The sequence below is a fragment of the Emiliania huxleyi genome, assembly GCF_000372725.1.
Source record: "Emiliania huxleyi CCMP1516 chromosome Unknown EMIHUscaffold_17, whole genome shotgun sequence".
In the NCBI taxonomy this organism is placed as follows: Eukaryota; Haptophyta; order Isochrysidales; family Noelaerhabdaceae; genus Emiliania; species Emiliania huxleyi.
The window spans coordinates 354,100-380,016 of NW_005200881.1; the positions used below are offsets into that span (position 1 = coordinate 354,100).

The window sequence follows — 25,917 nt, forward strand, 5'->3', positions numbered from 1 at the left end:
CTACCACCGTTCCAGCCTGCGATCACGCGTCTAGCGTCGATCAATGGACGATGGCGAGGACGCGAGATCAACGCGCTAAAGCCATAAAGGCTAAAGCGGCGAGCAGCCCCGGGCTTCCGATAGAGGGGCAGCGCACCGCAGTGAGCCCGCCGCGAAGGCGCGAAGAGCCGAACGTCGCGTCATAAATATGTCGTCAAAGAGTCAGGTCAAAGTCGTCAATCCCAATGAACGAGAACCGCGCACACATGCTACATGCACACTGGTCACTGCGCAGCGGCGATTTACAAGATACAACATGACCATTACCGCCCTCGACCAAAGGGTCGTTCGTGCCCCCGGCTGTGCCACACTAGTAGCGCGCTATCTCTCTCTCTCTCTCTCTCTCTCTCTCTCTCTCTCTCTCTCTCCCTCCCTCCCTCCCTCCTCTCTTGTCTAGCGTCTACTACGCAACAGAAGGCGCGATCCGGGAGCCCCGACCGGCGTTGGCCCAGCCGGGACGCCCACACCGCGCGCCGCAGTGGCTGCACGGCACCCACCCCGCGCCTCGCGCGCAAAACTCGCCCGAGCACACCCCTCCTCCCCGATCGCCGCCACACGCCTCACCCTCCGCACGCTACACGAGCCCACCGGGCCCGCACGGAAGACACCCCCCTCCCCCCCCCCCCCCCCCTCCCCCCCCGCCTCACAGCAGCGAGTCGCCCCACAGCAGTCGCCCCTCATAGGCGCCTACAGCAGCGAGTTGAGGACGAGGCCCAGCGCGCCAGCACCCATCAGAGCCTCGCCCGCGGTGGCGGCGGTGCCTCCAGTCACAGCCTTGGTCGCAGACTTGGCGGCGGCGGCGGCATCAAAGGGCGCGGCGACCGCGACGGCGGCGGGCTTCGCGGCCGGGGCGGCGGCGGGGGCAGCAGGCGCGGCGACGGCGAGCGCAGGCGCGGCCGGTTTGGGGCCCGCGCCGCCGTTGTAGGGGAGGGAAGAGTGGTGGAGGTTGATGCGCATGTTGCCGAGCAGGTCGCGGTTGTATCCAAACGTGAAGTCCACCTTGGTCTCCTCCCCCGTCTTCGCGTCCGTGAAGTAGTAGTTGCCCATCGAAAAGGCGGTGTCGCCGTCGACGACAAACGCCTTGTTGTCAAAGCGAACCTTGGTCCATGGGTGGAGGGCGAAGCCCTTGTCCTCAACCTCCTGTCCGGTGACAAAGTACGAGTACGCCTCGCCCGGCGTCAGGCGGAACTCCTTCTCCGACGCCTTGGTCGGCTTGAAAAGCACCGGGCCCTGCGGCAGCGGCAGCGGCGCGGCCGGTGAGAGGGCGGGTGTGGCGAGCGCTGAAGCCCCCGCTCCCGGCCGGCGAGGATTCGCTGGTGCGGGGCCGCCACCACAGGTGCAGCCTCGTGCGCGCGCCGCGCCCCTTCCCCCGCCGCGCCTGGTCGTAGCCGTACAGCGAGTCAACGAGCACCTTTGCTGCCATCTTGTAGTCGCCGCCCTTGGAGTAGACCTCTCCCACGCGCACGATGCCGTCGCCCCACTTTTGCTCGGCCGCGATTATGTCGGCCTTTGTGATCTCGGCAAACGCAGGCAGCGGCGCCGCCGTGAGATGTGCAGCAAGCCCGAGGGAGAGGAGCGTCGTGGCGATCGAGTCTCGCACGCTGTTGGCGGCGGCAGCGGGCGGAGCGGCTCTTCTCACACCGCTCACAGCTCGGCTCAGGGGAGCCGCCGGGGTGACGGGCGCATAGGCGGGCGCGAGCGTGTAGAGCGAGAGCATATCCAGCTAGTGGATACTCAGCGGAGGCTGTGGAAGGCCGAGCTCAAAAAGAGTATCCGCGGCTCATCCTCGAGGTTCTCGAGGTGGATATCCTTTGGCCGCGTTGGGTAGCGAGGATTGGTGTAACCCGAGCCACGGAGGCGTGTCTTCCTCCATCCCTCTTTTAAGCGACAGGAACGAAGAGAGTGGGACGACCGCGAGGTGGCATGAAGGTTGCAGCAAGAATCGGCGAGGGACTGCGAAGGGAGATAGAAAGAGGCCGACGACCAAGGGTTAAGGGTGGGCGACGGCTAGCACCACACTCCTCTCCTTAAAAATCCCTGTGTGGTGGCGGCGTGCCGTCCTCCCATCCCTCCCTTGGGTTGTCTGTTTCCTTTCTTTCTTTCATCCCTCGTTTGGGTTGTTGTTTTTTCTTTCTTTCTTTTAGTCCAGTCCCAGCACTGTTTTCTTCACCTTCGATACACACGTCATACCCTCCGCCCGCCTCCGTGTTCCTCCCCTGTGCCCCTGATCGTCCTTCCAAGATCTCTTGCAGCCGTTGCAGGTGGGGCGGGACGACAGGGGCAGGCTGGTACCCCTTTCGCTTTCCTTCTGCTTCTCTCCCTGGCTCCCATCTCGGCTACACGACACTGAGAATGTATACGATCGCTTCTCGGCGAGTACATGTATCCCGCTGGCTCGTTTCGTCGTTTGCGGCGGCCATTTACTTGGAAAACTTGCTTTCTTCTCTTGACAGAGTGGGACGACTGCGAGGTGGCACGACGGTCGCGGCTAGTATGGGTGAGAGGCTACGCGTAAATGTAGTCGCGAGGCAAGCGTCTCTCTCTTCCGCGCCCAACGGCCCTGGCCACGACGGTGAAGCCGCCGACAATGGGCGCGAAGATGTAGGGGACAGAGAAGCGCGGGTGGAAGACGGCGTCGTTCCCGGAGACCCTGGCGCCGTAGCCGAGGTCCACGATGCTCAGTATAATGTACAGCCCGACCGCGCGCACCTTGTGGCGGTACGCGACGCCGCGCTGCGAGCCGATGATGGCTCCCACCATAGCGCAGGCGACCGAGATCCCCAGCGGGGAAGTGGCCGCGCAGCGGATCGTCTCATCGACCTCGGTGGGCGAGCGCAAAAACAGCTTGATCCCGACCCGCACCGCCGGCAGGGCGACCAGCGAGCCGATCGCCACGAGCGCCGTCACCCGCGGTCTGCCGACAAGCAGCGTGACGCCGGAGAAGCAACCCGCGGCGGCAAAGGCGAAGGCGCACGTGTACCCCTCGAAGCCGCTGAGCATCGCAGCGAGCGCTGCGACGAGCGCGGCCGCCACGTAAAACCCGTTCCAGCCTCCCCAGAGCCCATCTCCTGTGCGCACGCGCTCGGTCAGCAGCTGAACTTGCAGCGACGGCTCCGGCGGCGAGGGTCCAGGGGAGGGTCCAGAACCGCCCTCGGCGTCTTCGCTCAGCACGCTGTCGAGAAAGTCGAGGTCGTACCCCTCCGTCGGGTCAGCGGGAAGCGGCAGCGGTGGCGCCGCGGAGAAGGCCGGGACCGCGGGCGGAGGCATCGCTGACGTCGAGGCATCGCTGGACGCGGCTGCCGGCGGCGCCGGCTCTCTGGCCGTCCGGCGTGGCACCTTCCGGCGCCTGTCTTCGGGCACCAGCGTCCCGTGGGCCAACTTCATGTGCAAGCCCAGCGCGCCATGCTCGTTTCGCGAGGTGTTCCACTGCTCCGGGATCGCGTCCCAGGTCTGCGAGCCCGGCTGCCCCGAAACATTGGCTGTGCTCGCCGCTGCTGCCATCAGCTCTGCGGAGACGGTGCCAAGCGGCCAGCCCATCACGCCCCCGAGGTCACTGGCAGCGGAGACTGCAGACTCTGGAGTCTCGCTTGGCGGCGGCTCGCTAAAGATGACGACCCGGGGTCCTGTGCAGCGCCTGGTCTGGTTGCAGACCCTGTAGGGCGGCACAGTGTTGGTATGTGCTGTGCTCCACACCCCGTTGGACGCCGTGTTGTCGAGGCGGACGGTGGGAGGCAGGACACGGACGCGCTCAACGGGCACCCACAGCCCGTGGTGCTGGCAGCTCGCGCAGAATTTGACAACGATGGAGCTGCGGCCAATCGGCTGCTCCGTGCCTGGCGGTCCAGTGCGGGCGAGGACTATGAGGCGCCATGTGGTGCTAGCGGATTGCGGGTGCCGAGGGTCTGTGGCGAGCGTACGGCAGCCTCGCCTTGGCGGCATTCCATGCCGGTGAGAACCTTCCCCCAGCACTCGGCCATGTCCGCATTCGGCTACGCTCCGCGTGGAAGTTCTGATGAGTCTCCGAGACGTCCGAGACTCCGCGTTCGCCCGCGTATAAGGATTTTGTCCCCCTTTCTTCTGATGTTGAATGCGTGCATGGTGGATGCACAAAAAGTTGAGCTTCTGATGAAACAGGTACGGCTCTAAATCGAACGCGTAACGAGTGGCACGAGCGTCTAACGTACGCGGGTAGGCCGGTCGCTCCCCCGTCTTTGGGCCCTGTCGAGTCGTTCCGGAAGTTGAAGTTGGCGCATCACAAAGAACCCAAATCCAACCCTCCCAACCGAGCAAGCCCATGGGGGACGCGAGGTCTTGCTCCACCTTCTCGGCGCTCGCGTCGCCCAACCTGAGAGCCTCAGCCGCCATGCCGGGGCACATCTTGACCGGAGCCGGTCACATGTCCATCGTGCCCAAGGCGGGGCACGGTCGACTCGACCGCGGCCGATGGCACCGGCCCAACGGCCGACCAAGATTTTACGCCTCCGAACGCCGGGCCGGTGAGGTGGCGGGTCGGGCGCTACGGAAAATCGGTGGCAACCTACCACTTTTTGAGGCCATTGGGATGACTTGTGTGAACATTTTATGCACGAGCTCGATGGTCCCGAGGCGTATTCTCTGGTCCAGACGGCCCAGCAGGTGGGCGCTGCAGGCGAGCCGCCTCATATCTTCGCCCCCCCCGTCGCTCACGCTACCTCTGAAGCACCGGATCGCCCCCCCCGCGCCCAGGCGGCCTAGCTGCCGCGGGCTCCACCCACGCGGGCCACCATCAGCGCCGCCCGACGGCTCAGAACCTCTCTCTTTAGGTCCCACAAAGGCGGCGAGCGAGCGGCGAGGCAGATGAATCGAGCTCTGGACGCATGCCGCGAGAGCTGTGAGGGTCGCAGCTCGGCCTCCATCTCGCCCGGCGGTGGCGCGTCGGCTTGCCGGCTCACGGGGGTCACTGCCCCTAGGTGCCGCCTCACCTCGCCTCTATGCACCCTTCACCCTCTAGCGCCTCACCTGCCCGGTGCCGTGGTAGTGGCGGTGTCAGCCATGCTGGACCGGCGGCAGCGAGGCCGACGGGCGTGGCTGCGGCGACAACGGCGGCTTGGCCCGTGACGGCGACGGCGCTGACGGCAGAGCAGCTGCGGCCGGCACGGGCGGGTGCGGCCGAGCAGCGCGGCGCTCACAGCAGGCGGCCGGCGTGGCGGCGGCGACGGCGCCGCACGAGGAAGCGGTGGCGCAGCCGCGCATGACAGGTCCGGCGCGTGTCGAGCAGCGAGGTGGCGCGCCGCGCTGCCGACGCGCCCCCAGGCCGGAGGCGGCCGCCGCGTGCCGAGCCGCCGGCTGTTGGTGCTTACAGTCTGCGGCGGCGGCGCCGCCGCCGCGGAGCGAGGCAGCGGCGGCGGCGGCGGCGGCGGCGGCGGCGGCGGCGGCGGGGGAAGCGGCGGCTGCACGTTGTGCCTCGAGGCGTCGCTCGCGGCGCTGGTGCGGCGCGTGGTTGGCTGACGAGGTTGCGCGCGCACGGCGCTCGAGGGTGTAGTCACGTCCCTCGGCTCTCGCCACCGCTGTCGCCGCGCGCTCCGCGTTCGTTGTCGCCGGCGCTGCCCGCCTCGAGCCACTGCGGCCACTGCCGCGCGACGTTGCGCCGCGCCACGCTGGCCGTCGCTCTCTCGACGTTGTGGAGGAGGCTCTGTCCCACGTCGAGAGGAGGCGTTCCCGCGGTGATATTGACCCAGCTCTGTTGTCTCTAGGCTGCGTCGGCACGGGAGGCGCTGCGGGCGGGAAGGTGGAGCGGGCTGCGGAGCGGCAGATTAGTGGCAGTGGCGACGGGCGGGGCGGCAGCGAGCAGGGTGGCGAGTGAGACGTTGGAGAGGCGGGGCTTGGGAGGCTGGTGCTGGTGCCATTACAGGCGGTGCAGGTGCTACTGTAGTGCTCACTCACCGGAGCGAGCGCGGCGCTCGGACCGTCCTGGCAAGGGCCGCTGACCAGGACGATCGCCAGGAGTCGGCTTGCACCGCGAGAGCGAAGAGGCGGGGGGAGAGGCCTGGTGAGGGTGTCAGCGGTGGTGCGTGTGTTAGTTAGGGGGAGAGGCGCGGGGGGGGGAGCGGGAGGGGGTGGGGGGGTGGAAAATTTCGATACCCTAAGGTGCCCTGGTGATCCTGGGTTAGTATCGTCTCTTCTGAGCCCGCTCTTGATGGGTTGGAAGCGTTTTCATAGCGAATTCACGCCGATTTTGCCATACGGACGTCCCTGGCGCACGCTCTTCAAGGCCTCATCCTGGGATGGTGCTCGCCAGCGTGAGTTCATACAGTGCTGCGAGCTGGCCTAAGGCCGGACCTTACGACGGTCCAGCGCTGGGCAGCGTGATGGCTCCTACTCGAGGCGCGACATGAGTGTACGAGGACCTCAACGTCTCGGTTTGGCGAACCAGCATGAGGAGCGGAGCCGCTGTAGCTCCTCCCTGCAGCTTGCGCGTCGCGGTTTGGCCGACGTCCCATCCACCGCGCATACTGCGGCGGCTCTCCAGCTCAAGAAGGCTGCGCTCGACCACCACATCGCCCGAGTCAGTGGTCCGGACGCCCCGCTGAGCCTCGCGCCGCAGTGCAGCCAGTTTGCGCGGCCGTGATGCGCGAATCGAACCGGTGCGATGTTGTTCGGCACTCTAGATGGCCTGAACATGCTTGCGTTCAAGTCTCGAGGTCTGCGCTTAAACTTGAAAATTTAATAAAATCGGGTCCGACCGGCCTAACGCGGGACACGGCGGTCCTGTTGGTCAGCCTGTTCCTTTTTACCCATCTCACAGTAGAGCGGTGTCCGTTTTATTTATTTCGTGGCGTGTAGTGATGGTGATGCACATGCGTCACAGAGTGCGCCCACAGAGACCGCGGCGATGATGTGATATATGTGTTCCTAGCTCCCCTGAGCGACTACCCGCACGCGCACGGGCCTCGCGACACCCCCGCCGCGCTGCGATACCGAGCGTGTACGCGCGGACTCGGCGGGCCCCGACAGATGGTAGCGCCCCCTCCCACCGGCGCCGACTTTGCCGGCGGCACTACAGGATGCGCGCGGCGAGCTCCTCGAGCTTTTTGGAGATCTCGGCGGGCGTTCGGTCGAGGTCGTCGGCTATCGTCTTCTGCTCGGCGGCGGGCAGCGAGTTGAAGAGCGTCAGGTAGTCGCCGTCGACGCACGCCTTGACGGGGAAGTAGGCGGAGCGGAAGAAGAGCTGCTCGCGGCCGCAGAGCGGCGGCGCCTCCTGCCGCACGTGCATCTCGAGGGCGGTGAGCAGCTCGACGTCCTCGCGCGAGGTGAGCGGGAGCAGCGCGCCGATGCCGCCGAAGAGGGTCGTGTAGAGGATCACCTCGGCGCAGCCCGGCCCGAGCGACACCTTCTGCAGCGACGTGACCGTCTCGCCCACGTGGAACTGCACAACCTCCTCCGCCTTGGACGGCGCGCCATTGAGCGCGAGGTCGTCGCGGCCGGCGCTCGCCGCCATCAGCGCCGCGTCGTCCGCGTCGTCGCTCACCTCGCGCGGCAGGCGGCAGACGAAGATGTTGCCGAACTTGTCGGCGCCCGCGAGCGAGTGCGCGTCGAGCGGGCAGGCGGCGGTGAGCCAGCGCGGCGCGATGTCATCGGCGAAGACGGTGAGCGTGTTGTCGGCGCGCTTGTAGTGCACAAAGTGGAAGGACTCGGAGAGGTCGCCGACGACGATTCGCTGCGACGAGATGACGTGCAGCGACTGCACCATCGTCGGCAGCCCCTTGAGCTCCGCCTTGCGCAGCAGCTTCTTCGCGCCCATCTCGTAGATGCGCAGCCCGCTGCCGACGCCGACGAGCACGCGGCCGCCGAACGGCGCGATGGCGGCGGGCACGTCCTCCACCTGCGTCTTGTGGACGAGGTTGAGCTGCGTGTTGCCCTCTGCGAACTGGTACACGTGCAGGTAGCCGCAGGTCAGCGTGCGCGGGTGCAGCGTCATGTCTTTGACGGTGCCGACGACGATGAAGGTCTCGCCGCCGCGCTCGCGCAGCGGCACCGCCGCCACCGAGACGGCCGCCTCGTTCTCAGCGAGCTCGATGACGGAGAGGGTGCGCCGCGCCGCCAAATCGAGCACGCGGATGGCCGAGGCCCACTTGCCCGCCCCGCCCCGGGGCACGCCGACGCACGCCTCCATCAGCATGCCGTCCGCCTCCTCCTCCTCCGGCAGCACGGTCCCCGCGGGCAGCGGCGGCGGGATGCCGGCTGCCTCGTACAGCTGCACCTTCTCGTCGGCGGAGAGCGCGTTGTGGTCGCTCTCGATGACCACCACGTGGCCGGAGACGGAGTGGTGTGCCATCCGGCGCGGCGTGTACCGCAGCGGCACCGCCTCCGAGGTGAAGGCGTCGCCGAGCCGGTCGACGGAGACGATGCGCAGCGTGTTGCCCGCGATGGCGACGAGGCCCTCGGGGCAGTGCTCCGACGCGAAGGACGCGCCCGCGTCGAGCGGCACATACGAGAGCGGCGTCGTGTGCAGCGCGCCCGCGAGCGAGTAGAGCACCCACGAACGCGACGAGAGGGCGAGCACGCCGTCGCCGCCGCCGAGCGAGGTGCGGAAGAGGCGCGCTGGCTTGCCGCCGAGGAAACGGGTGCGCGTGTCCGAGAGCTGGCCTGACCGCTGGTCGATGCGCGCGCGCAGCATCACGCCGTTGCTCAGGCCGATGCAGAGGAAGAGGGCGGGCGGCGTGCCGGGCCGGCCGAGCTGCAGCGAGGCGAGCGCCGCCGACTCGGCCTGCGCGGGCAGCGCGAGGACGGCGAGCACGTTCATGCACTCGTCCGGGTCGAGCGAGAGGATGCGGATCGTCGAGTCGAGCCCGCCGACGGCGAGGAATCGCGAGCGCGCGCGGCCGTCGGGCACGCGGCCGAGCTCGAGGCACGACACCTCGAGGCCGAGGTCCTGTTCACAGCGGCACGCGTGAAGAGACGCGGCTCGCGCCTCGAGGCACGCGCCGCCGCGAGGGGCGAGGGTCCTTCTTGTCGAGCTCGGCGAGGGTGCCCGTCTCGTCGAGCTCGAAGTAGACGACCTCGCCGCCCTGCAGCCCGACCGCGACCTGCCGGTTGTTGGCCGACGCCTGCACGATCGGCTTGCCGCGCGGAGGCCGCCACTCGGACGCACGGCCGTCGGCGCGCACGTGGTAGATGCCCGCCGGGTAGACCTGCACGAGCGAGTCCTCGCCGAGGAGCGCGACGACGAGGGTCGGCGTGTCGGGCTTGAGGCCCGAGTCGCTCACCTCCTCGACCGTCTCTCCGATCGAGAGGACCAGCGTCGCGTTGACGAACGAGACGACGATGTACGCGTCGAACTGGTCGCTCTTGCGCTTCTTGACCGTCCAGACCGCGTTCGGGTTGCCGGGAAGCTCAGAGACAGCCAGGTCGGAGACCGAGAGACCGTGCTGCACCACGCGCAGCGTCGACCGCGCCGAGCGGCCGCAGAGCGAGACGAGCGAGGGTGGCGCGCCTCGCTCCCCCAGCTCGAGCAGCTTTGCGTCGATCATCGGGCAGAGCGAGTCGATGTCGTCGACGTGCAGCAGGTTGCGCAGCGGGCGCGGCTCGAGCTCGACGACGGCCTGTTCACAGCTGGAGGTGTGAAGAGGCGCGCTGCACACCGCGCCGCGCGCGAGCCGCCGCGGCGGCCGCCTCGTCGCCCCCCTCGAAGGTGAGCGAGGAGCACGAGGGCGACTCGTCGTCCTCGCCGACGCCCTGGAACTGGTAGAAGCCAGAGTTGCCAAACTCGGAGGCGCAAAAGAGGAAGCCCGAGCGGAGGATGCAGAGGGCGACGCAGGTGGGCACCGAGTCGAGGTAGCGCACCTTGACCTCGCTGACCGCGTCCTTGTCCTCGCCGTCCGTCTGCACCGTCACCTTGTACAGGTCGCCCGCCTCGCTCTGCACGACGATGAAGAAGAGGTCACGCTGGCGGTGGACGGCGGAGGCGACCAGCAGCAGCCCCTGCTCGGGCGGCAGGTCCTTCCGCCGCGGCAGAGGGCACCGCTTGTCCGCGTGCCCGTGGTTCTTGTACACGATGAAGTTCTCGGCGCACACGAGCACCCCGCCCGGCCCGTCCGCTCCGCCCGGCACGGCGACCAGCAGGTTTGCGGTCGGGTCGACGGCGTCGGACCACTTGCGGACGACGTGGTTGAGGCCTGCGGGCGACAGCACGGGGGCGGGGTCGGCGGCGGGCGGCAGCGGCGGCAAGCATGCGCCGCCGCGGCGACGGCGGCGACGGCGGCGGTGGAGGAGGCGGCGGAGCAGGCGGATCAGGCGGATCAGGCGGAGCAGGCGGAGCGGGCGGAGCAGGCGGAGCAGGCGGAGCAGGCGGCGGCGGGTGCGGCGGTGCGGCGGGTGTCGGCGGGTGCGGACCGAGGTCGAGCTCGTAGAAGGTGAGAACCTTCTCGAAGAGGGGCTCGTGCGTGTCCGGGTCCGTCTCCACCTGCAGAGGGAGGAGGCGCGGGCGCGTCGTCAGCGTACGCGTGCACGCCGCACGGGGGCAAGGGGGCGGCGGCGGCGGCGGCGGCGGCGGCGGCGGCGGCGGCGGCGGCGGCGGCGGCGGCGGCGGCGGCGGAGAGGTGGGTGGCAGCAGTAGGGAGGCAAGAGCGGAGGAGGGGAGAGAAGAGAGGTCGGGGTGGCGGGCGGAGGCGTGGCGGCGGCGGGGAGGGAGAGCACGGAGGTGGGTTGGCAGGCGGCTGCAAGAGAGGTGGAGAGGGCTGGGTTGGCGGGAGGGAGGGGCCGGTGGGAGGGGATGGGTTGGCGCCTCGTCCATGTCGACTTCGAGGGCCGCAAAGATCGGGTTCTCGAAGCCGACGTCGACGCCGACGAGCGCAAAGGTGAGGCTGGCCGACTTGTGCGCCTGGGGGGTTCGCCGCAAGGAGGGAGGGGGTGGGAGAGGGAGGGGGAGGGGGAGCGGAAGGGGTGGGAGTGTGGGGGGCCCGGGCGGTGTTTGGGAGCGGCGGCGATGCGGTGCCTCGAGGGGAGAGGAGATGGTGAGGCGCGCGGCGGAGTCGCGATTGAGGATGTACACCAGCTTCTGCTTCTCCACCGCGCCCACCATCACCGCCCGCCCGCGCGGGTCCGTCGCCACGTACTGGCCCGGCACAATGCGCCTCACGCCCGACTGCGGCAAGAGGGCGGTGGGCGGCGGTGGGTCGGGGGGCGCGGCGAGCGGCGGCGGAGGGCGGCGGCGGCGCGGCGGCGGAAAGGGGCCCGCGGCAGTCATGTCAGGGGTGGCGAGGGCGGGCTAGGCGGCGGCGGCGGGTCGAGCGGCGACGACGGCTGTGGCGGCGGTAGATGCGAGGTGCATCCCTGCTCAGTGCCGCCGCAGGTGGGCACGTGGCGCAGATGCGGGCGGGCGGCGGGTGCGCGGTGAGCAGCGTGGGGTGGCCGCGGCGCCTTGCCAAACGTCTCGCAGTGCACGCGCTCCCACCCGCCCTTGTCAGCGACAAACTCGAGAATAACAATCCTTCCCGAGTCGGAGCCGACGACGAGGTAGTCGCGGTTGCCGCCGGTGAGGCGGAAGGTTGCGATGGAGCGGATCGTTCCGAACACCTCCGACGCGACGACCGTCAGCACCTTTCCGTTGTCGTCTGGCCTGCACAGCTCCAAGATTTTGCCGCGTGCAACGGCAATCTCCTGCTGCCGCGGCGCCGAGAAGTTGCCGAACACCGCCCCGGTCACGCCAGAGGCGCGCTGCAGCGTCAGCGCGTACATGTGAAGGCCGCCAGCAGACCCCAGGTTCGCCATCGCGGCGGCGAACTGGGCTTGCGTGGAGTGACTAGCAGCGCGCGGCTAGCGAGTGCCTCAAGCCAAGAAGAATTAGCAAGTCGAACTGCCCCAAGTGCTCCAAACGCGGTCGCAAGAAACCCAATCCTCACAAGCGCCTTCTCCTCTCATCCCTCCAAGCGCCCTCTCCTCTACTCATCGAAAATAAAGAAATCGAACGAAGTGTCCAAAGGGCGAGGTCGTCGCGCCGGCTCGAGGTCCCACCCCCCGCAGGCCCGCCGAGGCGGCGCCTCGAATGCGGACGCAACGGCAGACCCGGTGGCGCCCTCTGGGCCTCTGGGAGGGGGAGAGGGAAGGGCGAGGAGAGGGGCGGGGCGGGGAGGGCCTCCCCCAGGCGGCAGGAGGGGCGTCACTTGAGGTACGGCTTGACCAGCTCCATCGAGTAGTCCCAGCAGAGCTGCCCGTTGGCCTCATCCTGGACCATGCCCGAGAAGGAATTCTCGAAGAGGTCCCCCCCGGCGCCGCCCGCGTTGCCCACGCCGATCGACTTCGCGTCGCCGTTCCACGACCAGTAGACGCCCGACTTCGCCGCCTGCGGGGCACGTCGCGGACACGTTCGGGACGTGTCCTGGACAGCCCCCCCCCCCCCCCCCCTGGCGGAGGAAGGACAGACCTGCGGGTCGGCGATGGTCTGCGCGAGGCGCTCGCCGGCCTCCTTTTGAGAGACGTACGACCCGATCGCCTGCTCACGCCTCCAGAGGTGTGGGTAGGCCGCCCCCCGCCTCCTCCTCCCTCTCTCTCTCGATCGAGAGAGAGAGGCGGCGGCGTGTCCGCCTTCATCAGCGTGGGGAAGAAGAAGTGTCTAGGAAGTGTCTAGGAAGTGTCCGCCTTCATCAGCGTGGGGAAGAAGAAGTAGCGGAACCAGTCGCGCTTCTCACGGAAGAGCTGAGTCTGGGCGATGCAGCCCGGGTACATCGAGTTGAAGACGATGCCTGCGAGCCGGAGGGCGGCCGGGCCGCGTGAGGCCTCCCCCCCCCCCCTCCCCCCTCCGGACGGCGCGGCGCGGGGAGGCCCCCCCCTCGAGGGGGGAATTCCCCGGGGCCCCTCCAGCCCCGTCATCATTTTGGGGGCCTCCCCCCCCACCAGGACGGTTTGTAAAGAGGGGCCTTTCCGGCTTTCCGGCTTTCCCCCGGCCCCCCCCCCCCCCCCCCTCGCGGGGCCGCGCCTTTGCGTCCTTGTACGCCTTTGCGCCGTCAAAGCTTCTCGACCCGTCCACCATCACAGAGCCGGCCCCCGCCTTGACGCCCTCGAGGTCGCCCACGTCCGCCACCGGCTTGACCAGCGAGCCGGCCACCGTGTTCTTGTTCCCCGTCACCTGCCCACACCGGGGAGGGCGTGAGGCTCCACCGACCAGCGCCGCCGCCTGCTGCCGGGCCGCCGCCACCGAGCCGACGATGCACACGCGCGCGTCCTTCGCCTTCTTGAGGTCGGGCATGAGCAGCTGCAGCAGGAGGAAGTGGGAGAGGTGGTTGACGCCAAACGACATCTCGTACCCCTCGTCCGTGAACCGCGGCTTCGGGTCCGTCGGCAAGTACACCGCCGCGTTGCAGACGAGCCGGTCCAACCCGCGCCCGCGCAGCAGCCGCTTCAGCTCCTTCGAAAAGTCGCGGACGGAGGCGAGCGAGGCGCACTCGAGCTTCACCGCCTTGTAGTCCTTGGCGTCGATCCCCATCTCCGCCGCCGCCTCGTCCATCTTTGCCGTGTCCCGCACCGCCGCGATGACGTAGTAGCCCTCGTAGCTCGACGTCAGCGCCGTGACGGCGTGGAGCCCCAGACCGGAGGAGGCGCCGGTGATGACGCAAATCTTGCGCTTCCCAACCTCCTTGAGCGCCTGCGCGATGCTCTGCGACAGCTCAGGCGGCCGACCGTCATAGTACTTTGCGCCACGCCCTGCCAAATCCTTTGACGGGGAGTAGACGGCGGGCGGCGCCTGCAGCAGCGGGTGCGCCGCGACGCGCAGCGGCGAAGCGGCGATGGAGGCGGGCGCCGAGCCGGACGCCGCGGGCAAGACCAGCCCGCTCGAGGCGGCGACGCAGAGGGGCCACATGACTTGTATCTCTGGTCGCGAGAGGACGAGCGACTGCAATGACCTTCGCGCATGTTTTCTTTTTCTATTTTTCGGCGTTTTTCCCCTCAGCTCCTCCTTAGGCTGAGCTCCTCCCTGCATCTCTGCAGAATGTCCCTTATGCGTTGTGTTCCTTTCTTTTTCTGAGCTTCGGCTAGCCTTCGAAGGAAAAGAAATTTTTAGTCCGTCCCGACTGTCCGGCCGCTACTCGTAGCGGTAGGAGGGCTCCTGACAAGGGACACGACAGGCTCGCAGCGCGGTGCACGGTGGACTCCCAACTCCACTGGCGGTCTCATCTCAGTCTATCTAGCGACCTGCCTCCAGCTTCTCTCACTCATCTCACTGGCAGTCTCTCGCAACCACAGGCACACAAGAAGAGAGGGGAAGTGCTGACTCGATTCTACCTCGAATTCTTCTACCCCCACGACTCGGAACGCGAATGTGACAGGACCATCGGGTCTTTCAGCCACCAAAGCGAGATCACCCGAGAGCAGCTGAGCGCCTGAGCCTGCCTCTGGCCTCGCCTCCCTCTCCTTCAGGCATTCGTGGCATCCTATGGGTCGTCCAGAGTATCGACCTCTGGCTTGTCAGCCCGTCACTTGATGACACCATGAAGTATAGCGATCGCCATCTCGCTGGCCTCTCCGCAGGGCCCCCCGACCGCGTCGAACTCATCGGCGCGGGCTCTCTCGGCTACGGGACCGGCCCCAGCTTCGGCTGAGGGCTAACAAGCTGCCGAGCCCAAATCACTGTGAAAGTCGTGATTTCTTGTTGGTCTTCAAAAATCTCTCTCTCAAGCATTCCGGTGATCTCAGGCCCAGTTTTGAGGTAGTGCACCGGTCTAACTCAGATCCTGCTGAACAAGTTCCTCTTGTAGCTCGATCGGTCACACCGCCATCGCCGTCGGGGAGAGGGGGGACGACACTGCTTCGGCAGCGTGCACCTCGATCCTGTACCGTGTTTGTTATGACCCCCCCCAATGAACACACCAGTGAGACAAACAAAAAAGGCCCCAAATTACGCGTGAGTGTTAGAGTTGTTTGGTATTGCTTAAAAATCTCTCTCTCCCAGTGAGGGAGGGCGAGACGATCGGAGGGGTCCCGTACCCTAGCCCGTACCATGCGGAATCGACCCTATCAACAAGTGCTCAAGTGCTCAAGGCACACTGACACAGGGGTGGCAGGCAGGGGCGGCGGCAGGAGTCTCCCACCGTACTATGCGGGCCTCGCTAGAGGTGCGTCCTGACTCCTGTGTGCGTGTGTGTCCTCGCCCTTGTGGGGGAAGGGGAAGGCGCTGTGTCTGTGCATGCATGCATGTGTGTGTGTGCGCGCGCGCGTGTGTGCGTGTGTGGGCGCTGTGTATGTAGCTCTTACGTAATCAGATCAGAGTTTTTTAATGTTTCCCGACATCGTCCGGCCTTCTCGCGGTTTAGAGCTAAACATGGACGCCATGGACGCGACGTCTCCACACAAGCGGCGCCGCACCGCTCAGGACTGCGTGGTGCTCGACGTCGGCGGGACTCTCTTCAAGTCAACCATCTCCACGCTGACGAGCTCGTGCACATACTTTGCCTCGCTCTTCTCCCACGAGTGGGCTCCGGCCAGCGAATCGCGAGAGATATACCTCGACCGCGACCCGGATGCCTTCAAAGTGCTGCTCTCGTGCCTCCGCAACCACGTGGCGCTGCTGCCGGAGACCGATCCCGACCTCTGCAAGCGAGTGCTGCTCGAGGCGGAGTTCTTCGGCGTCGAGTGGCTGCTGCGGGACGTCAAGCACCAGACCCTCCGCCACGAGCCCTACTCTGCCGGCGAGCGAGGCCGCTACTCTGGCTGGGACCCGTCCGCCAGCACCGACGTGCTCAAGGACCCGGCCCGGGCGGCGCAAAAGTTCGACGAGCTCTTCGGCGGGCTGCGTGACGCGCTCCGCACAGGCGCGGAGCGCACACTCCCAGAGTCTTCCGCCGGCGCACTCTCCCACTCTCCCCTCCGTAGCTTCTCGCATTCCCCGACGCATGGGAGAGGCCGAGTTCCGCCGCAGGCGTCTTGCCGTCGCGCTTCTTCCGGAAGGCGGACCCGTACGGCGCGCAGGCCAAGGTCCGCCACCTCGTGCCTGCGCCGCTCGGCGACCGCGTCGTCTTCAGCGACTCAACCGGCACCGACGTGGCGAGCGCTCGGCCGATCGCCTACGCATTGGTGGAGGAGCCGAGCGGCAACCAGTACATGGACGCGGTGATCGCCTCGCGCCACCCGCCCGTGCGGGGGCGGGCCGGCGAGCTAAACTTGCACAACAGCAACTTCCTCGACTACGACGAGCAGATGGTGCTCGCGACCGCCTTTGTGGATCAGCGGGCGGACTGGAGCGACCACAACTGGGGCATTGTGCAGGGCGCGAGCGAGGGCGGCCACCACGCGTCCCGACCAGCGCTCGAGGGGGACATGCCAGGCCTCGTGGAGATGGTCGACTAGAGGTGGCAGGGCAGTTTGTAGCGGCGGACGGGGGATACATTGCTGGGGGTGTCGGGTGAGGCATGCGCATGGAGTGAGGGCTTGTGAAGTTGTGTTCATGAAGGGTTTTGAAGGCCGATACGCGTGCTTGGGTTCACAGCGATCCGCAGGGCCAAGGGGTGAAATTGCAAATTCTGAAAACTCTAAACTGAAATCGGAAAAAATAAATGAATAAACGGTCAACATCTGAGACGAGATGGGATTTAGGGACATGTGTCCCCGCCCTGCACGATCTTGGTGTGAGGGATCTTCAATCCGTGTCCCCTCACCCCTCGTCACAACCCGACACAGAAGACGGCAAGAGTTGGGGCCTGGTTGGGGCTGCGGCTATACGGCTGCGGCTACGAGAGGGGCCGGGGTCGCGGGAGAGCCGCTGCGCCGCGTGGACGCGCCTACACCGCTCTTGCTCCGCTCGCCACCTCTCGCAAAGGTCCAAAGCCATAGCCTCCACCTCCTCCGGCAAGTCCTTTCGCCGTATCTCGCCGTCCCTCCACGCCTGGAAGAGCTCGTCGTCATAGCCCCTAGCATAGCCCATAGCCGTATTGCATCACAGCCTGCTAAACTGCGTCGTGTACGACCCCTGCCGTCCTATCCTGCGCCTCAGCGTCGGAAAAGTCGAACTCGGAGTCATACTCGGAAGCAGGCACAGACGGCCGCGGTGATTTGGCAGGGTTCCAACTTTTTCCGGGGTACCCGGGTATGGTATGGTAGGCTCGGCCAACCCACCTCGACGAGACACCATACCCCCCCGCCTCTTGGAAGACCTGCTTGGGGTATGGTAGGGCTAGCCTTGGGCGGTCAGGGCCATACCCCCCCCCTTTTGGGCCGCCGAGCCTACCATACCATACCCCGGAAAAAGTTGGAACCCAGGCGGCGAGGAGGGGGAAATGAACACACAGAACAGGCGCACATTTGATTTTTTTTATTTGAGCTGATGGTCGCGGCCGCTTTCCGACTCGCGCCTCCGCCTCACTGGCACTATTGTAATTCCTAGCCCTGGCCGGTGCGCGTCTGGCCGGTGGAGTGTGGTACGGCGTCGTCCCACGTCGACCTCTACTGCTTGCCCAGCGACACGAGAGCGCGTTCTCTCGAGTGTACGTTACCCTGGCTGTGCCTGTGGTCCCACACCCACTGTGGTGCCCATCTCAGAGACCGCAGGAGGTCATGAGGTCATGGGAGTGCTACCCCACAATGTGATGCCCCCCGCCCACGGCTTTAAAAACCCAAAGTGAACCCAGTATCCCCGCTCGAGGCGAAGTCCGAAGAATCTCATTCTCAAGAAAGAGTACAGAGAAACGGCGTACAAACGGCGGAGGATAGGTGGATGCACATCGCCGGGGGTGTTGAGGCGGAGCAGACGCGCAGGGCGAGACGAGGGAGGGAGCAGGACTTTGCGGAGATCCGCAGGAGCGAGGAGGAGATGTACGAAGAGATTTTAGGAGCAGCAGGGTCCAGGGACCCGAGGGACCATGTGGAAGACGGCTAGTGCTAGTCCCCCATCGGGAGGACGACCCCGGCTAGTCGCCGACCACACCCACAAAGAACCCTGCAAAAAGATCGCAAGGGCGGGGACCTGTTCCTTTTTACCCACCTCACACAGTAGAGCTAGAGGAGGTGTCCGAGTCCGTTTTTATTTATTTGGCTAGCCATTTATTTCATGCTTGCTGCCTTGTCCTCTTCTCGTCGAGCGTTGTGATATGTGAGACCGTGGACCAGGTCGTCTCTTACTAACTGTCATAGTCTACACCACTACTCTGCGGGGCACAGCCACAGGCACAGGACTCAGGAGCTAAAGTTCGCTTTTGATTGTCCTTCGGGGACGCACTCCGCGCGCGGCGCTCCGCGCCCCTTCGAGCCCCTCGGACTCCATGCATGAGCGTCATATAGGCGTCTCATCTCGCACATCTACTACTGCAGCTTGGCTCGGCGCCCACCGGCTGGAACTCGCGTGCGTGGTAAAAGTCGGGGGCCATGCCGAGCGCCTCGCGGCCCGCGCCCAGGTCGGCGGTGCCGAGCTGCCCCTTCCAGCCGATGCCCGCGGTCAGCACGCCGCCCCGCCGCGTGCGCACGGCCGAGTGCTGGTAGCCCGCGGCGACCTCCGCCACGCCCTCGCCCAGAGAGCGAACCAGCCGCGGGTAGAGCTGGTCGGCCGTGTCGCCGTGGCCGAGCTTGCCGTACGCGCCGTCGCCAAACGTGTACACGAGCGTCGCCTCGCTCGCGTCCGCGTCGCCGGCCGGCTCCGCGCCGTCCGGCGGCTCCATCGCATCGATCGCGGCGTGCAAGGACAGCACCGCGGCGCGCTTCGCCTCCGGGGCCTCGGACGTCAAGCAGTTGCTCCGCGCGGTCTCGGTCGCGTCGTTGCCCGCGGCGCGCTTCTGCGCGCTCGCGCCGCCGGGCCACGGCCTCACGAGCACGATTGAGTGGTACGACCCAACCCCCATCCCGCAGACGGCGCCCGCGCGCAGCAGCGCGGTGACGGGCGCCGGAGTCAGCAGCCGCTCCTCGGAGCCGTGCCCCAGCCGGCCGCCCTCGCCGAGCCCAAACGAGTACAGGGTGCCGTTTGCGCCGAGGACGAGCGAATGGGAGTCACCCGCGCACGCGCGCACGATCCGCCGCCCCTCGAGCGCCCGCACGGCCGTCGGAAGCGGCCGCATCTCCTCGTCGCCGTGGCCCAGCTTGCCGCTCCGGCCGGCGCCCCACGAGAAGAGCTCGCCCTGCTCCGAGACGGCGAGGGAGTGCAGCCCGCCCGCAGACACGTCCACCACGCGCGTGTGCGAGAGCGCGCACACCGGGCCGGGCGCGCGCGCGCGCGTCTCGCTCGGCGTCCTGGCCGGCGGCGACGGGCCGGCGGCTCCTAGCGCGTCGGCATTGCGGGGAGGCGGCCGCCCCGCCTCGGAGCGACCGAGCTGGCCGTGCGTGTCCAGCCCCCACGAGTAGACCGCGCCTAGACTCGTCCGCCCGACGTCTCAACTCGGCGCCTTGAGTTCGGCCGTCGCGCCACGAGCAGGCGGCGCCGGCGCGGCAGAGGGCGAGGCCGTGCCGCTCGCCGCACGAGACGCGCGCGACGGCCACACCGCCGAGGCCGGCGAGCCGGCGCGGCAGCGGGAGGTGCTCGCTCTTGAGCGGCGCCTCCTCGCCCCCGGCCGCGGCGCCGGGGGCGGCCTTGTGCGCGAGGCGGCCGTCCCCGTTCCAGCCCCAGGAGAAGACGGCGCCGTCGGCGGTGAGGAGGAGCGAGACGTAGCCTCGCGCCGCCACCTCGCGCACCGCCGCCTCGCACGCAGCCGCCTCGAGCCCGCCTCCCGCCCGCGCGACGCGGCGCGGGAAGCAGACTGGCGCGCCGTACAGCTCGCCTGCGGGAGGTGGCGTGGACGCGTCGTGGACGTGTGCCCGCGGGAAGCGGGCGGGGCGGGGCGTGCGGCGCGCCGTGGCCGAGGTGGCCGAGGAAGCCGCGCTCCCCGAGCGAGTCGCCGCCGCAGCTCCACGCCCCTCCGCCCGGTGCGGTGGCGAGCGTGTGCGCCGAGCCGGCGGCGATGGTGGTCGGCGGCTGCGCGCAGAGCGCCTCGACAAAGCGGAGCGCGTCGAGCGGCCGCTCGGCGGCGAGCAGCGCGGGCAGGCGCGAGCCGCGCCGCTCGGCGCGCACCTCGCACGCGTGCCCGAGCGCCGCCGCGGTGGCGGTGCAGAGGCAGCCAAACGACGCCATGTCGCCGATCGTCGCGAGGTGGGACACGACGTGGGCGATGAGCGGCTCGGGAAGCTCGAGCAGCGGCAGCACCTCGCGCGCCTCGACGTGCAGGAACGACGTGGCGGGGAAGGCGGCGCTCAGCCGCGCCGCCTGCCGGCAGAGCAGGCTCGCAGCCTTGGCCGGCGGCGGCGCGCCGCCGGCGACGGCGGCGTCGGCGAGCGAGCAGAGCGCAGCGAGCGCAGCCGCCCACGCGTCGGGGCTGGTGTCCGTGGTGGATCGGGCGAGCATGTGCTTTGTCGCGCCCACCGATTTCTTTTTGCTTGTCCAGTTTCGTCGTCGTCGTCGAGGAGTCGCTTAGGGGCCCCAGAAAAAGAAACCCGCCCGTAATTCTTTTTCGCTTAGCCAGGCGGAGGCGAGTCAGGCTGCTGGGCTTGGGCAAAACCAGGTGCTGGCGCGGGGTATACGGGGGATGGGGGAGGGCGCTATCACCATTGGGGTGCGTGAGAGGCGCGGCGTCCGCGTATACGTGTCTTACTCCCATCTTGGGCTCTTTCCCACAAACCGCACTACGCATAAACTGCGCGCTTTGCGCGCGCGCCACGTGTACGTGTGTTAAACCCCATGTTGCGCGCCCTCCGCCTAGGACCGTCTCGCGCGCGCCCAGCAGATTGTGCCCCCCGCGCGGCCAGTCGGGCCTGCCCGCGGCGCGATGGAAAATGTGCGCCTCCCGCGTCCTGCGCGCGCGTCGTCTCCCCCTGTGCGGGCGCGCTGACCTGCACCCGCTCTCTGTCAGGACCCAAACATGGCGCTCATCTCCGCCATGACCGAGCTGTGCGGCCAAAACGACGAGATCCGCGGCGCCCCGCAGATGAAGCAGCTCATCTCGCTCCTGGCGTCGGACGAGACGGGCGGCGCGCTCGACGAGACGGGGCAGGACCTGGTCGCCACCTCGCTCAAGGCGACCGAGGACGCGGCGCTGCTCGACGCCTTTGTGCGCTCGGAGGCGGCGCTCAAGCGCCTCGTCAAGTGGCTCGAGGCGAGCATGTCTGGCGAGCGGGCCGATCAGACGCGCGTGCTGCTCTCGCTGTTTGCCCACCTGCCCATGACGGTCGAGGCGCTCATGGCGTCAAAGGCGGGGCACGTGGTCAACAACGCGCGCAAGGTGGAGAACGAGGCGGTCAAGAAGGCCGCGGTCGAGCTGGTCAAGGCCTGGAAGGCCATGTCCAGCGGCAAGCCCGCCGCGCCAAAGCCGCCGCCCGTTGCCAAGCGGCCCGCGGCGCCAGCGCCCGCGCCCGACGCCAAACGCGTCCGGCCCGAGGCGGCCGAAGACGAGGACTTTGGGCTGGACTCGGCCCTGAGCGGCGCCGGCGCGCCCCGCAAGGCGTCGCTCAAGCCCGACCACCTCCGAGCGCGGAGGCCCGTGCAGCAGCTCCCCTCGACGCTCCCCTCGCGCAGCCGGCCGCCGCCCGCGCCAGCGCCGGACGCCGCCGCGCCCCGAGCCGAGCCCGCGGCCCCGCCGCCGCGTCCCGCGGCCGCGCCGGTTGCGGCGCCGCCCGCCGCCGCGCCGGCCCCTCCGCCGCCGCAGCCCGCCGCAGAGCCGCCCGCCAGCTCCGTGGTTGCGCGCAAGCCGCCCTCCTCCAAGCGCGTCTCCTGGAGGGGCACTGAGGAGCTCGTCGAGACGCGCGAGTACATCGTCGAGGCGAAGAAGGCGGCGACCACCTCGTGGGGCGACCTGCTGCAGGCCGAGCGCGAGCGCGAGCGGCTCGCGATGCAGCAGCGCCTGTCGGCGGACAACGACCCGTGGGCGATTGGCGGCGGCGACGACGAGCCCGCGGAGGCCGCCCCGCAGACGCAGACCAGCGCGCCCGCGCCGTCGAGCGCGCCGCCGCCGCGCGCGTCCGCGTCCGCGCCCGCCGAGCCCCCGGCGGCGGCGGCGGCGGCGGCGGCGGCTCCAGCGTCGCAGCCCGAGCCGGTGCCGGCGCTGGTTGCGTGGCGCACGCCGCCCATGCTCGAGGACACGTTCTGGCCAAAGGCCAAGGGCGACGACAGCAGCGAGCGCGACGCGCAGGCGGCGCGGCGCAAGTCGAGGCCCGAGGTGTCCTTCCGGCGCATGCAGGACGTGGTGGGCATGCCGGCGGAGCCGCCGCCCGAGTCCGCGCCGCCCCACGAGCCCGTCGAGATCCCGTTCGAGAAGGCCGCCACGCCAGACCCGCCGCCCGCGGCCGCTCCGGCGCCGCTGCTCACGCCGGCGCCGCACCCGCCCGCCGGTGTGGGCGGCGGCGCGCCGGGGGGGGTCGGGGGCGTCAACATCGTCGGCGCGGGCGCGCAGGCGATGCTCCTGCAGCAGCAGCAGCAGCTACAGCAGCAGCGCCAGCAGCAGCAGGCCGCGGCTGCGATGCAGCCGTTTGGCGGTGTCGGGTTTGGCATGATGAGTGGGCCACAAAACGGGTTTGGCGGAGGCGGAGGCGGAAGAGGCGGAGGTGGAGGTGGCGGAGGCGGGCTAACTGAGAGGCTCATGGGTAGCTTCATGCAGCAGCAGCAGGCGAGCGCCCCCGTCCTCGCCCCTTGTGCACACGCCATGAGAGATGTGCTCTCGCGCCATGTCTCGCGCCTGGCCGCCTAACCCGCGGCCTGAATCTCTCCCCAGGCGAACACCCGCGTCCCCGCCGGCCGCGGTCTCGGCTTCCCGCAGGGCGCCGGCGGCCCTGGCGGGTCGCGGTATCGGACACGGCCGTGTCGCTACTTTGCTAACGGAGGCTGCAAAAACGGCGACCAGTGCACTTTCCTCCACGACCCCTCTAACCTCGGTACGCCGGCAGACTGGGGCGCGCCGTTCCGGCCCCCCTTTATGTCGGGCAAGGGGTTCCGGTAGCCCCTCTAACTGGTTAAACCCAGAAACACCCACGAACGACGAAGCACGATGTCTGCATGCGCGGGTTCGTGCGGCGGGGAGACGCCAGACGGCGGCAGTCGGCACCCCCAGAGGCAGAGCGAGGGCCCAGAGCGCAGCGAGAGGCGAGCCCGGAGCCGGAGTCGTCTCGTGGCGACGGTGGCGGAGTCCGGAGAGATCTCCGCACCCTCTTGGTCTTGCTCTTTCTCTTCTCACTTTGACTGAGATCTCCACACCACCGCTCCCCCCGCGTGTGCGCCGTGGCTCTCGCTGGAGACTCTGCCCTCTGCGCGAGGCGCCGAGGCCGCCCGAGGGCTCGAGGCGCGAGGGCCGAGGGGGGCGACGAGGGGCGCGGCCCGGGGCGGCAGCGGGGGGTGCGAGGGACATGGGCGGGGCCGCGGGCGAAGATGGGTGACCCCGGTCTGGACACGTCTCGGCGCGGAGGGCGAGGGCCGAGGCGCGGGGGGGTTGTGACGGGTGTTGAGCGGCTCTCTTTAAAAATAACTTAAATTGTGTGCGCATCCGCGCAATGAACCGGAGAGTGGAGGATGTGCGCGGGCCGGGGGAATCCGGATGGAAAAGAAAATTTTCAAAAATAAACGGAAACACACTTTGAGCAAAAAACGTATCACGCGCGAAAAGAGGGGAATCGACGCGATGTACAAAGCATACAAGAGGAGGAGAAAAAAGAGGAGAGGCGCCAGTGATGACGAAGCAGAAACTAGCGCAGACGAGAGCAGGGCAGAACCGGGGACTGGGGAGCCGGAGCAGACGGCATCGGCCGCCGAGGGAACGCTGGGAAGAGGCACGAGGAGGGCGGCGACCTCGACCGACTATGGAGGACCCGTCGCCAGACGACGCAGGGCAGACGACGGGGAGGCGGAGCAAACGCGCAGGGCGAGACGAGGGAGGGAGCAGGACTTTGCGGAGATCAGTAGGAGGATGTACGACGAGATTAGGAGCAGCAGGGACCCGAGGGACCATGTGGAAGACGGCTAGTGCTAGTCCCCCATCGGGAGGACGACCCCGGCTAGTCGCCGACCACACCCACAAAGAACCCTGCACAAAGATCGCAAGGGCGGGGACCTGTTCCTTTTTACCCATCTCACAGTAGAGAGGTGTCCGTTTTTATTTATTTATTTATTTAGCCAAAAACGGACGCGAGTTGCCCACAAAAAACAGGAAGAGATATAGGCAGAAGGAAATACTCCCGATTATAAAGCCAACACAATCGAAACTAGCGCAGACGAGAGCAGGGCAGAACCGGGGACTGGGGAGCCGGAGCGGACGGCATCGGCCGCCGAGGGAACGTTGGGAAGAGGCACGAGGAGGGCGGCGACCTCGACCGACTATGGAGGACCCGTCGCCAGACGACGCAGGGCAGAAGACGGTTAGGCGGAGCAGACGCGCAGGGCGAGACGAGGGAGGGAGCAGGACTTTGCGGAGATCAGCAGGAGGATGTACGAAGAGATTAGGAGCAGCAGGGACCCGAGGGACCATGTGGAAGACGGCTAGTGCTAGTCGTCCCCCATCCGGCGATCGGGAGGACACTGGTTGGGTAGTAGTCTAAGTTCTGAGCCTCGAGGCTTAGCGGGTCTAAGTGTGCCCTGGCACGCTGGGGTGCTTACGTGGTCTAAGATCGGCGGCAGCCTCTTATACGGGCTAAGTCTGCCGTGGCACGGCCTGGGGCCAAGAGGCTCCCACCGTGATCAACGATACGGCGCAGCCCCCAAAAATTTTTCGCCTGCGGCGGGCGCCTTCTAATCCGGGTCGATCCTTCTCATGCTCAGCAATCGCCGCCTCAGCATCCTCCTCTTCCGATTCTCGTTGCTCTTCTTGAGCGCAATCTTCAAGCCAAACAGTTCTCACAAATAGCCTCAAGCTCAAACAAACGCATGTCACAGAAGCCTGTGTATGCTGGTCCTCTTTGAACGATCCGCGCGTGAGGTAGCATAGAACCTTGTTGGCAGCAGCCAGCTTGTTGCGCTGCTTCGTTGCGATGAGCTGATTGGGATCGCAGAAGTGCATGCCAAGCACCGCCACGATCTTGAAGCAGAACACATCGCAACCGCATCGTCCGCACTGCCATCGGCATGCCGCGCCCGCCGCTTCGCCGCAGCCGCCTTAAGACACGCATAGCGGCAGCACATGGTACGGTGCGCGTATTGAGCAGGAATTGCGCGCCGCAAGTAGCGCACTGGCCCTGGGAGAAGGCGATATGGCGTCGTGCGCGGCATACGTTGGTCGGGACGCGTCCAGGTATTTTTCGGGTAAACCTGGACTTTTGCAGTTATACCCGGGTTTTACCCGGAGTTGGCCTGGTGTCGTCTAAGTTCATGGCCCCCGACCATACAGCGTCTAAGTCCGAGCCCGGCTCCGTGCGGGGGCTAAGTTGAGCGCTCGCTCGCTGCAGAGGCTAGAGCCGTAAGTGTAGAGAGCGACCCTCTAGCCCTACTAGCTACTATACCCAACCATTGGGAGGACGACCCCGGGCCCCGGCTAGTGAGTAGTGTCGGGTGTCGCCGACCACACTACCCACAAAGAACCCTGCACAAAGATCGCAAGGCTAGGGCGGGGACCTGTTCCTTTTTACCCACCTCACAGTGTCCACCAAACTCGGCCATTCCAACGGCCAGACCGCTCGCTTAAGGCTGATTGGCTAGACGAGCGGTCTACCTCCAACGGGGCTGACTGGCACAACGAGGAGAGGTCATCCGGATGTGGCGGGACGCCGCCGGGCACCTGGTTGCTCTCCTCCGCCAGACAGCCCCTCCCGACGGGGACGCCACCACCCTCGCCCAGGGATCTACAATGCTGTCTTAAGGTCCGACAGGTTCGGCACCGGGCACCGCCTCGGTATACAAAATGCGCCTGCGGGCGGACCCTTACAGATCACAGATCACCTCGCACAGTAGAGAGGTGTCCGTTTTTATTTATTTATTTAACACAA

At 67.4% G+C, this 25,917-nt stretch overlaps 8 protein-coding genes across 8 annotated transcripts; 2 read left to right on the top strand and 6 right to left on the bottom strand.

Moving 5' to 3' along the window:
* Positions 1–726: 726 nt before the first annotated feature.
* On the bottom strand, positions 727–1,756 carry EMIHUDRAFT_202627 (hypothetical protein; the record flags this gene model as incomplete). Its single annotated transcript, XM_005784435.1, has 3 exons — positions 727–777; positions 1,039–1,269; positions 1,451–1,756. The coding sequence occupies 3 exons, from the start codon at positions 1,754–1,756 to the stop codon at positions 727–729; spliced, it is 588 nt and encodes a 195-aa protein (XP_005784492.1).
* Positions 1,757–2,544: 788 nt separating this feature from the next.
* EMIHUDRAFT_202628 (hypothetical protein) lies at positions 2,545–4,416 on the bottom strand (the record flags this gene model as incomplete). The annotated part of the gene is made up of 3 exons (XM_005784436.1): positions 2,545–3,107; positions 3,186–3,872; positions 4,323–4,416. 3 exons carry the CDS (start codon positions 4,414–4,416, stop codon positions 2,545–2,547), a joined length of 1,344 nt encoding a protein of 447 aa, XP_005784493.1.
* Positions 4,417–6,841: 2,425 nt separating this feature from the next.
* EMIHUDRAFT_421023 (hypothetical protein) lies at positions 6,842–11,836 on the bottom strand. The gene is made up of 8 exons (XM_005784437.1): positions 11,437–11,836; positions 11,012–11,161; positions 10,802–10,897; positions 10,411–10,480; positions 9,658–10,193; positions 9,000–9,620; positions 8,279–8,950; positions 6,842–8,215 (listed from the first exon to the last, which is right to left on the bottom strand). The coding sequence occupies exons 1-8, from the start codon at positions 11,785–11,787 to the stop codon at positions 7,076–7,078; spliced, it is 3,636 nt and encodes a 1,211-aa protein (XP_005784494.1). The 5' UTR covers positions 11,788–11,836; the 3' UTR covers positions 6,842–7,075.
* A 339-nt stretch (positions 11,837–12,175) lies between these two features.
* Positions 12,176–13,873, bottom strand: EMIHUDRAFT_63485 (Protochlorophyllide reductase; the record flags this gene model as incomplete). The annotated part of the gene is made up of 5 exons (XM_005784438.1): positions 12,176–12,358; positions 12,440–12,548; positions 12,689–12,758; positions 12,910–13,141; positions 13,211–13,873. 5 exons carry the CDS (start codon positions 13,871–13,873, stop codon positions 12,176–12,178), a joined length of 1,257 nt encoding a protein of 418 aa, XP_005784495.1.
* A 1,413-nt stretch (positions 13,874–15,286) lies between these two features.
* On the top strand, positions 15,287–16,356 carry EMIHUDRAFT_202632 (hypothetical protein; the record flags this gene model as incomplete). Its single annotated transcript, XM_005784439.1, has 2 exons — positions 15,287–15,803; positions 15,929–16,356. 2 exons carry the CDS (start codon positions 15,287–15,289, stop codon positions 16,354–16,356), a joined length of 945 nt encoding a protein of 314 aa, XP_005784496.1.
* Positions 16,357–16,670: 314 nt separating this feature from the next.
* On the bottom strand, positions 16,671–16,930 carry EMIHUDRAFT_202633 (hypothetical protein; the record flags this gene model as incomplete). Its single annotated transcript, XM_005784440.1, has 2 exons — positions 16,671–16,716; positions 16,794–16,930. The coding sequence occupies 2 exons, from the start codon at positions 16,928–16,930 to the stop codon at positions 16,671–16,673; spliced, it is 183 nt and encodes a 60-aa protein (XP_005784497.1).
* A 1,171-nt stretch (positions 16,931–18,101) lies between these two features.
* EMIHUDRAFT_352586 (hypothetical protein) lies at positions 18,102–18,749 on the bottom strand. The gene has a single exon (XM_005784441.1). The coding sequence runs from the start codon at positions 18,654–18,656 to the stop codon at positions 18,288–18,290; it is 369 nt and encodes a 122-aa protein (XP_005784498.1). The 5' UTR covers positions 18,657–18,749; the 3' UTR covers positions 18,102–18,287.
* A 1,740-nt stretch (positions 18,750–20,489) lies between these two features.
* Positions 20,490–23,479, top strand: EMIHUDRAFT_434188 (hypothetical protein). The gene is given in 6 exon segments (XM_005784442.1): positions 20,490–20,522; positions 20,721–20,795; positions 20,871–22,632; positions 22,738–23,389; positions 23,408–23,417; positions 23,439–23,479. 3 exon segments carry the CDS (start codon positions 20,787–20,789, stop codon positions 22,947–22,949), a joined length of 1,983 nt encoding a protein of 660 aa, XP_005784499.1. The 5' UTR covers positions 20,490–20,522; positions 20,721–20,786; the 3' UTR covers positions 22,950–23,389; positions 23,408–23,417; positions 23,439–23,479.
* The last annotated feature ends 2,438 nt before the right edge of the window (positions 23,480–25,917 follow it).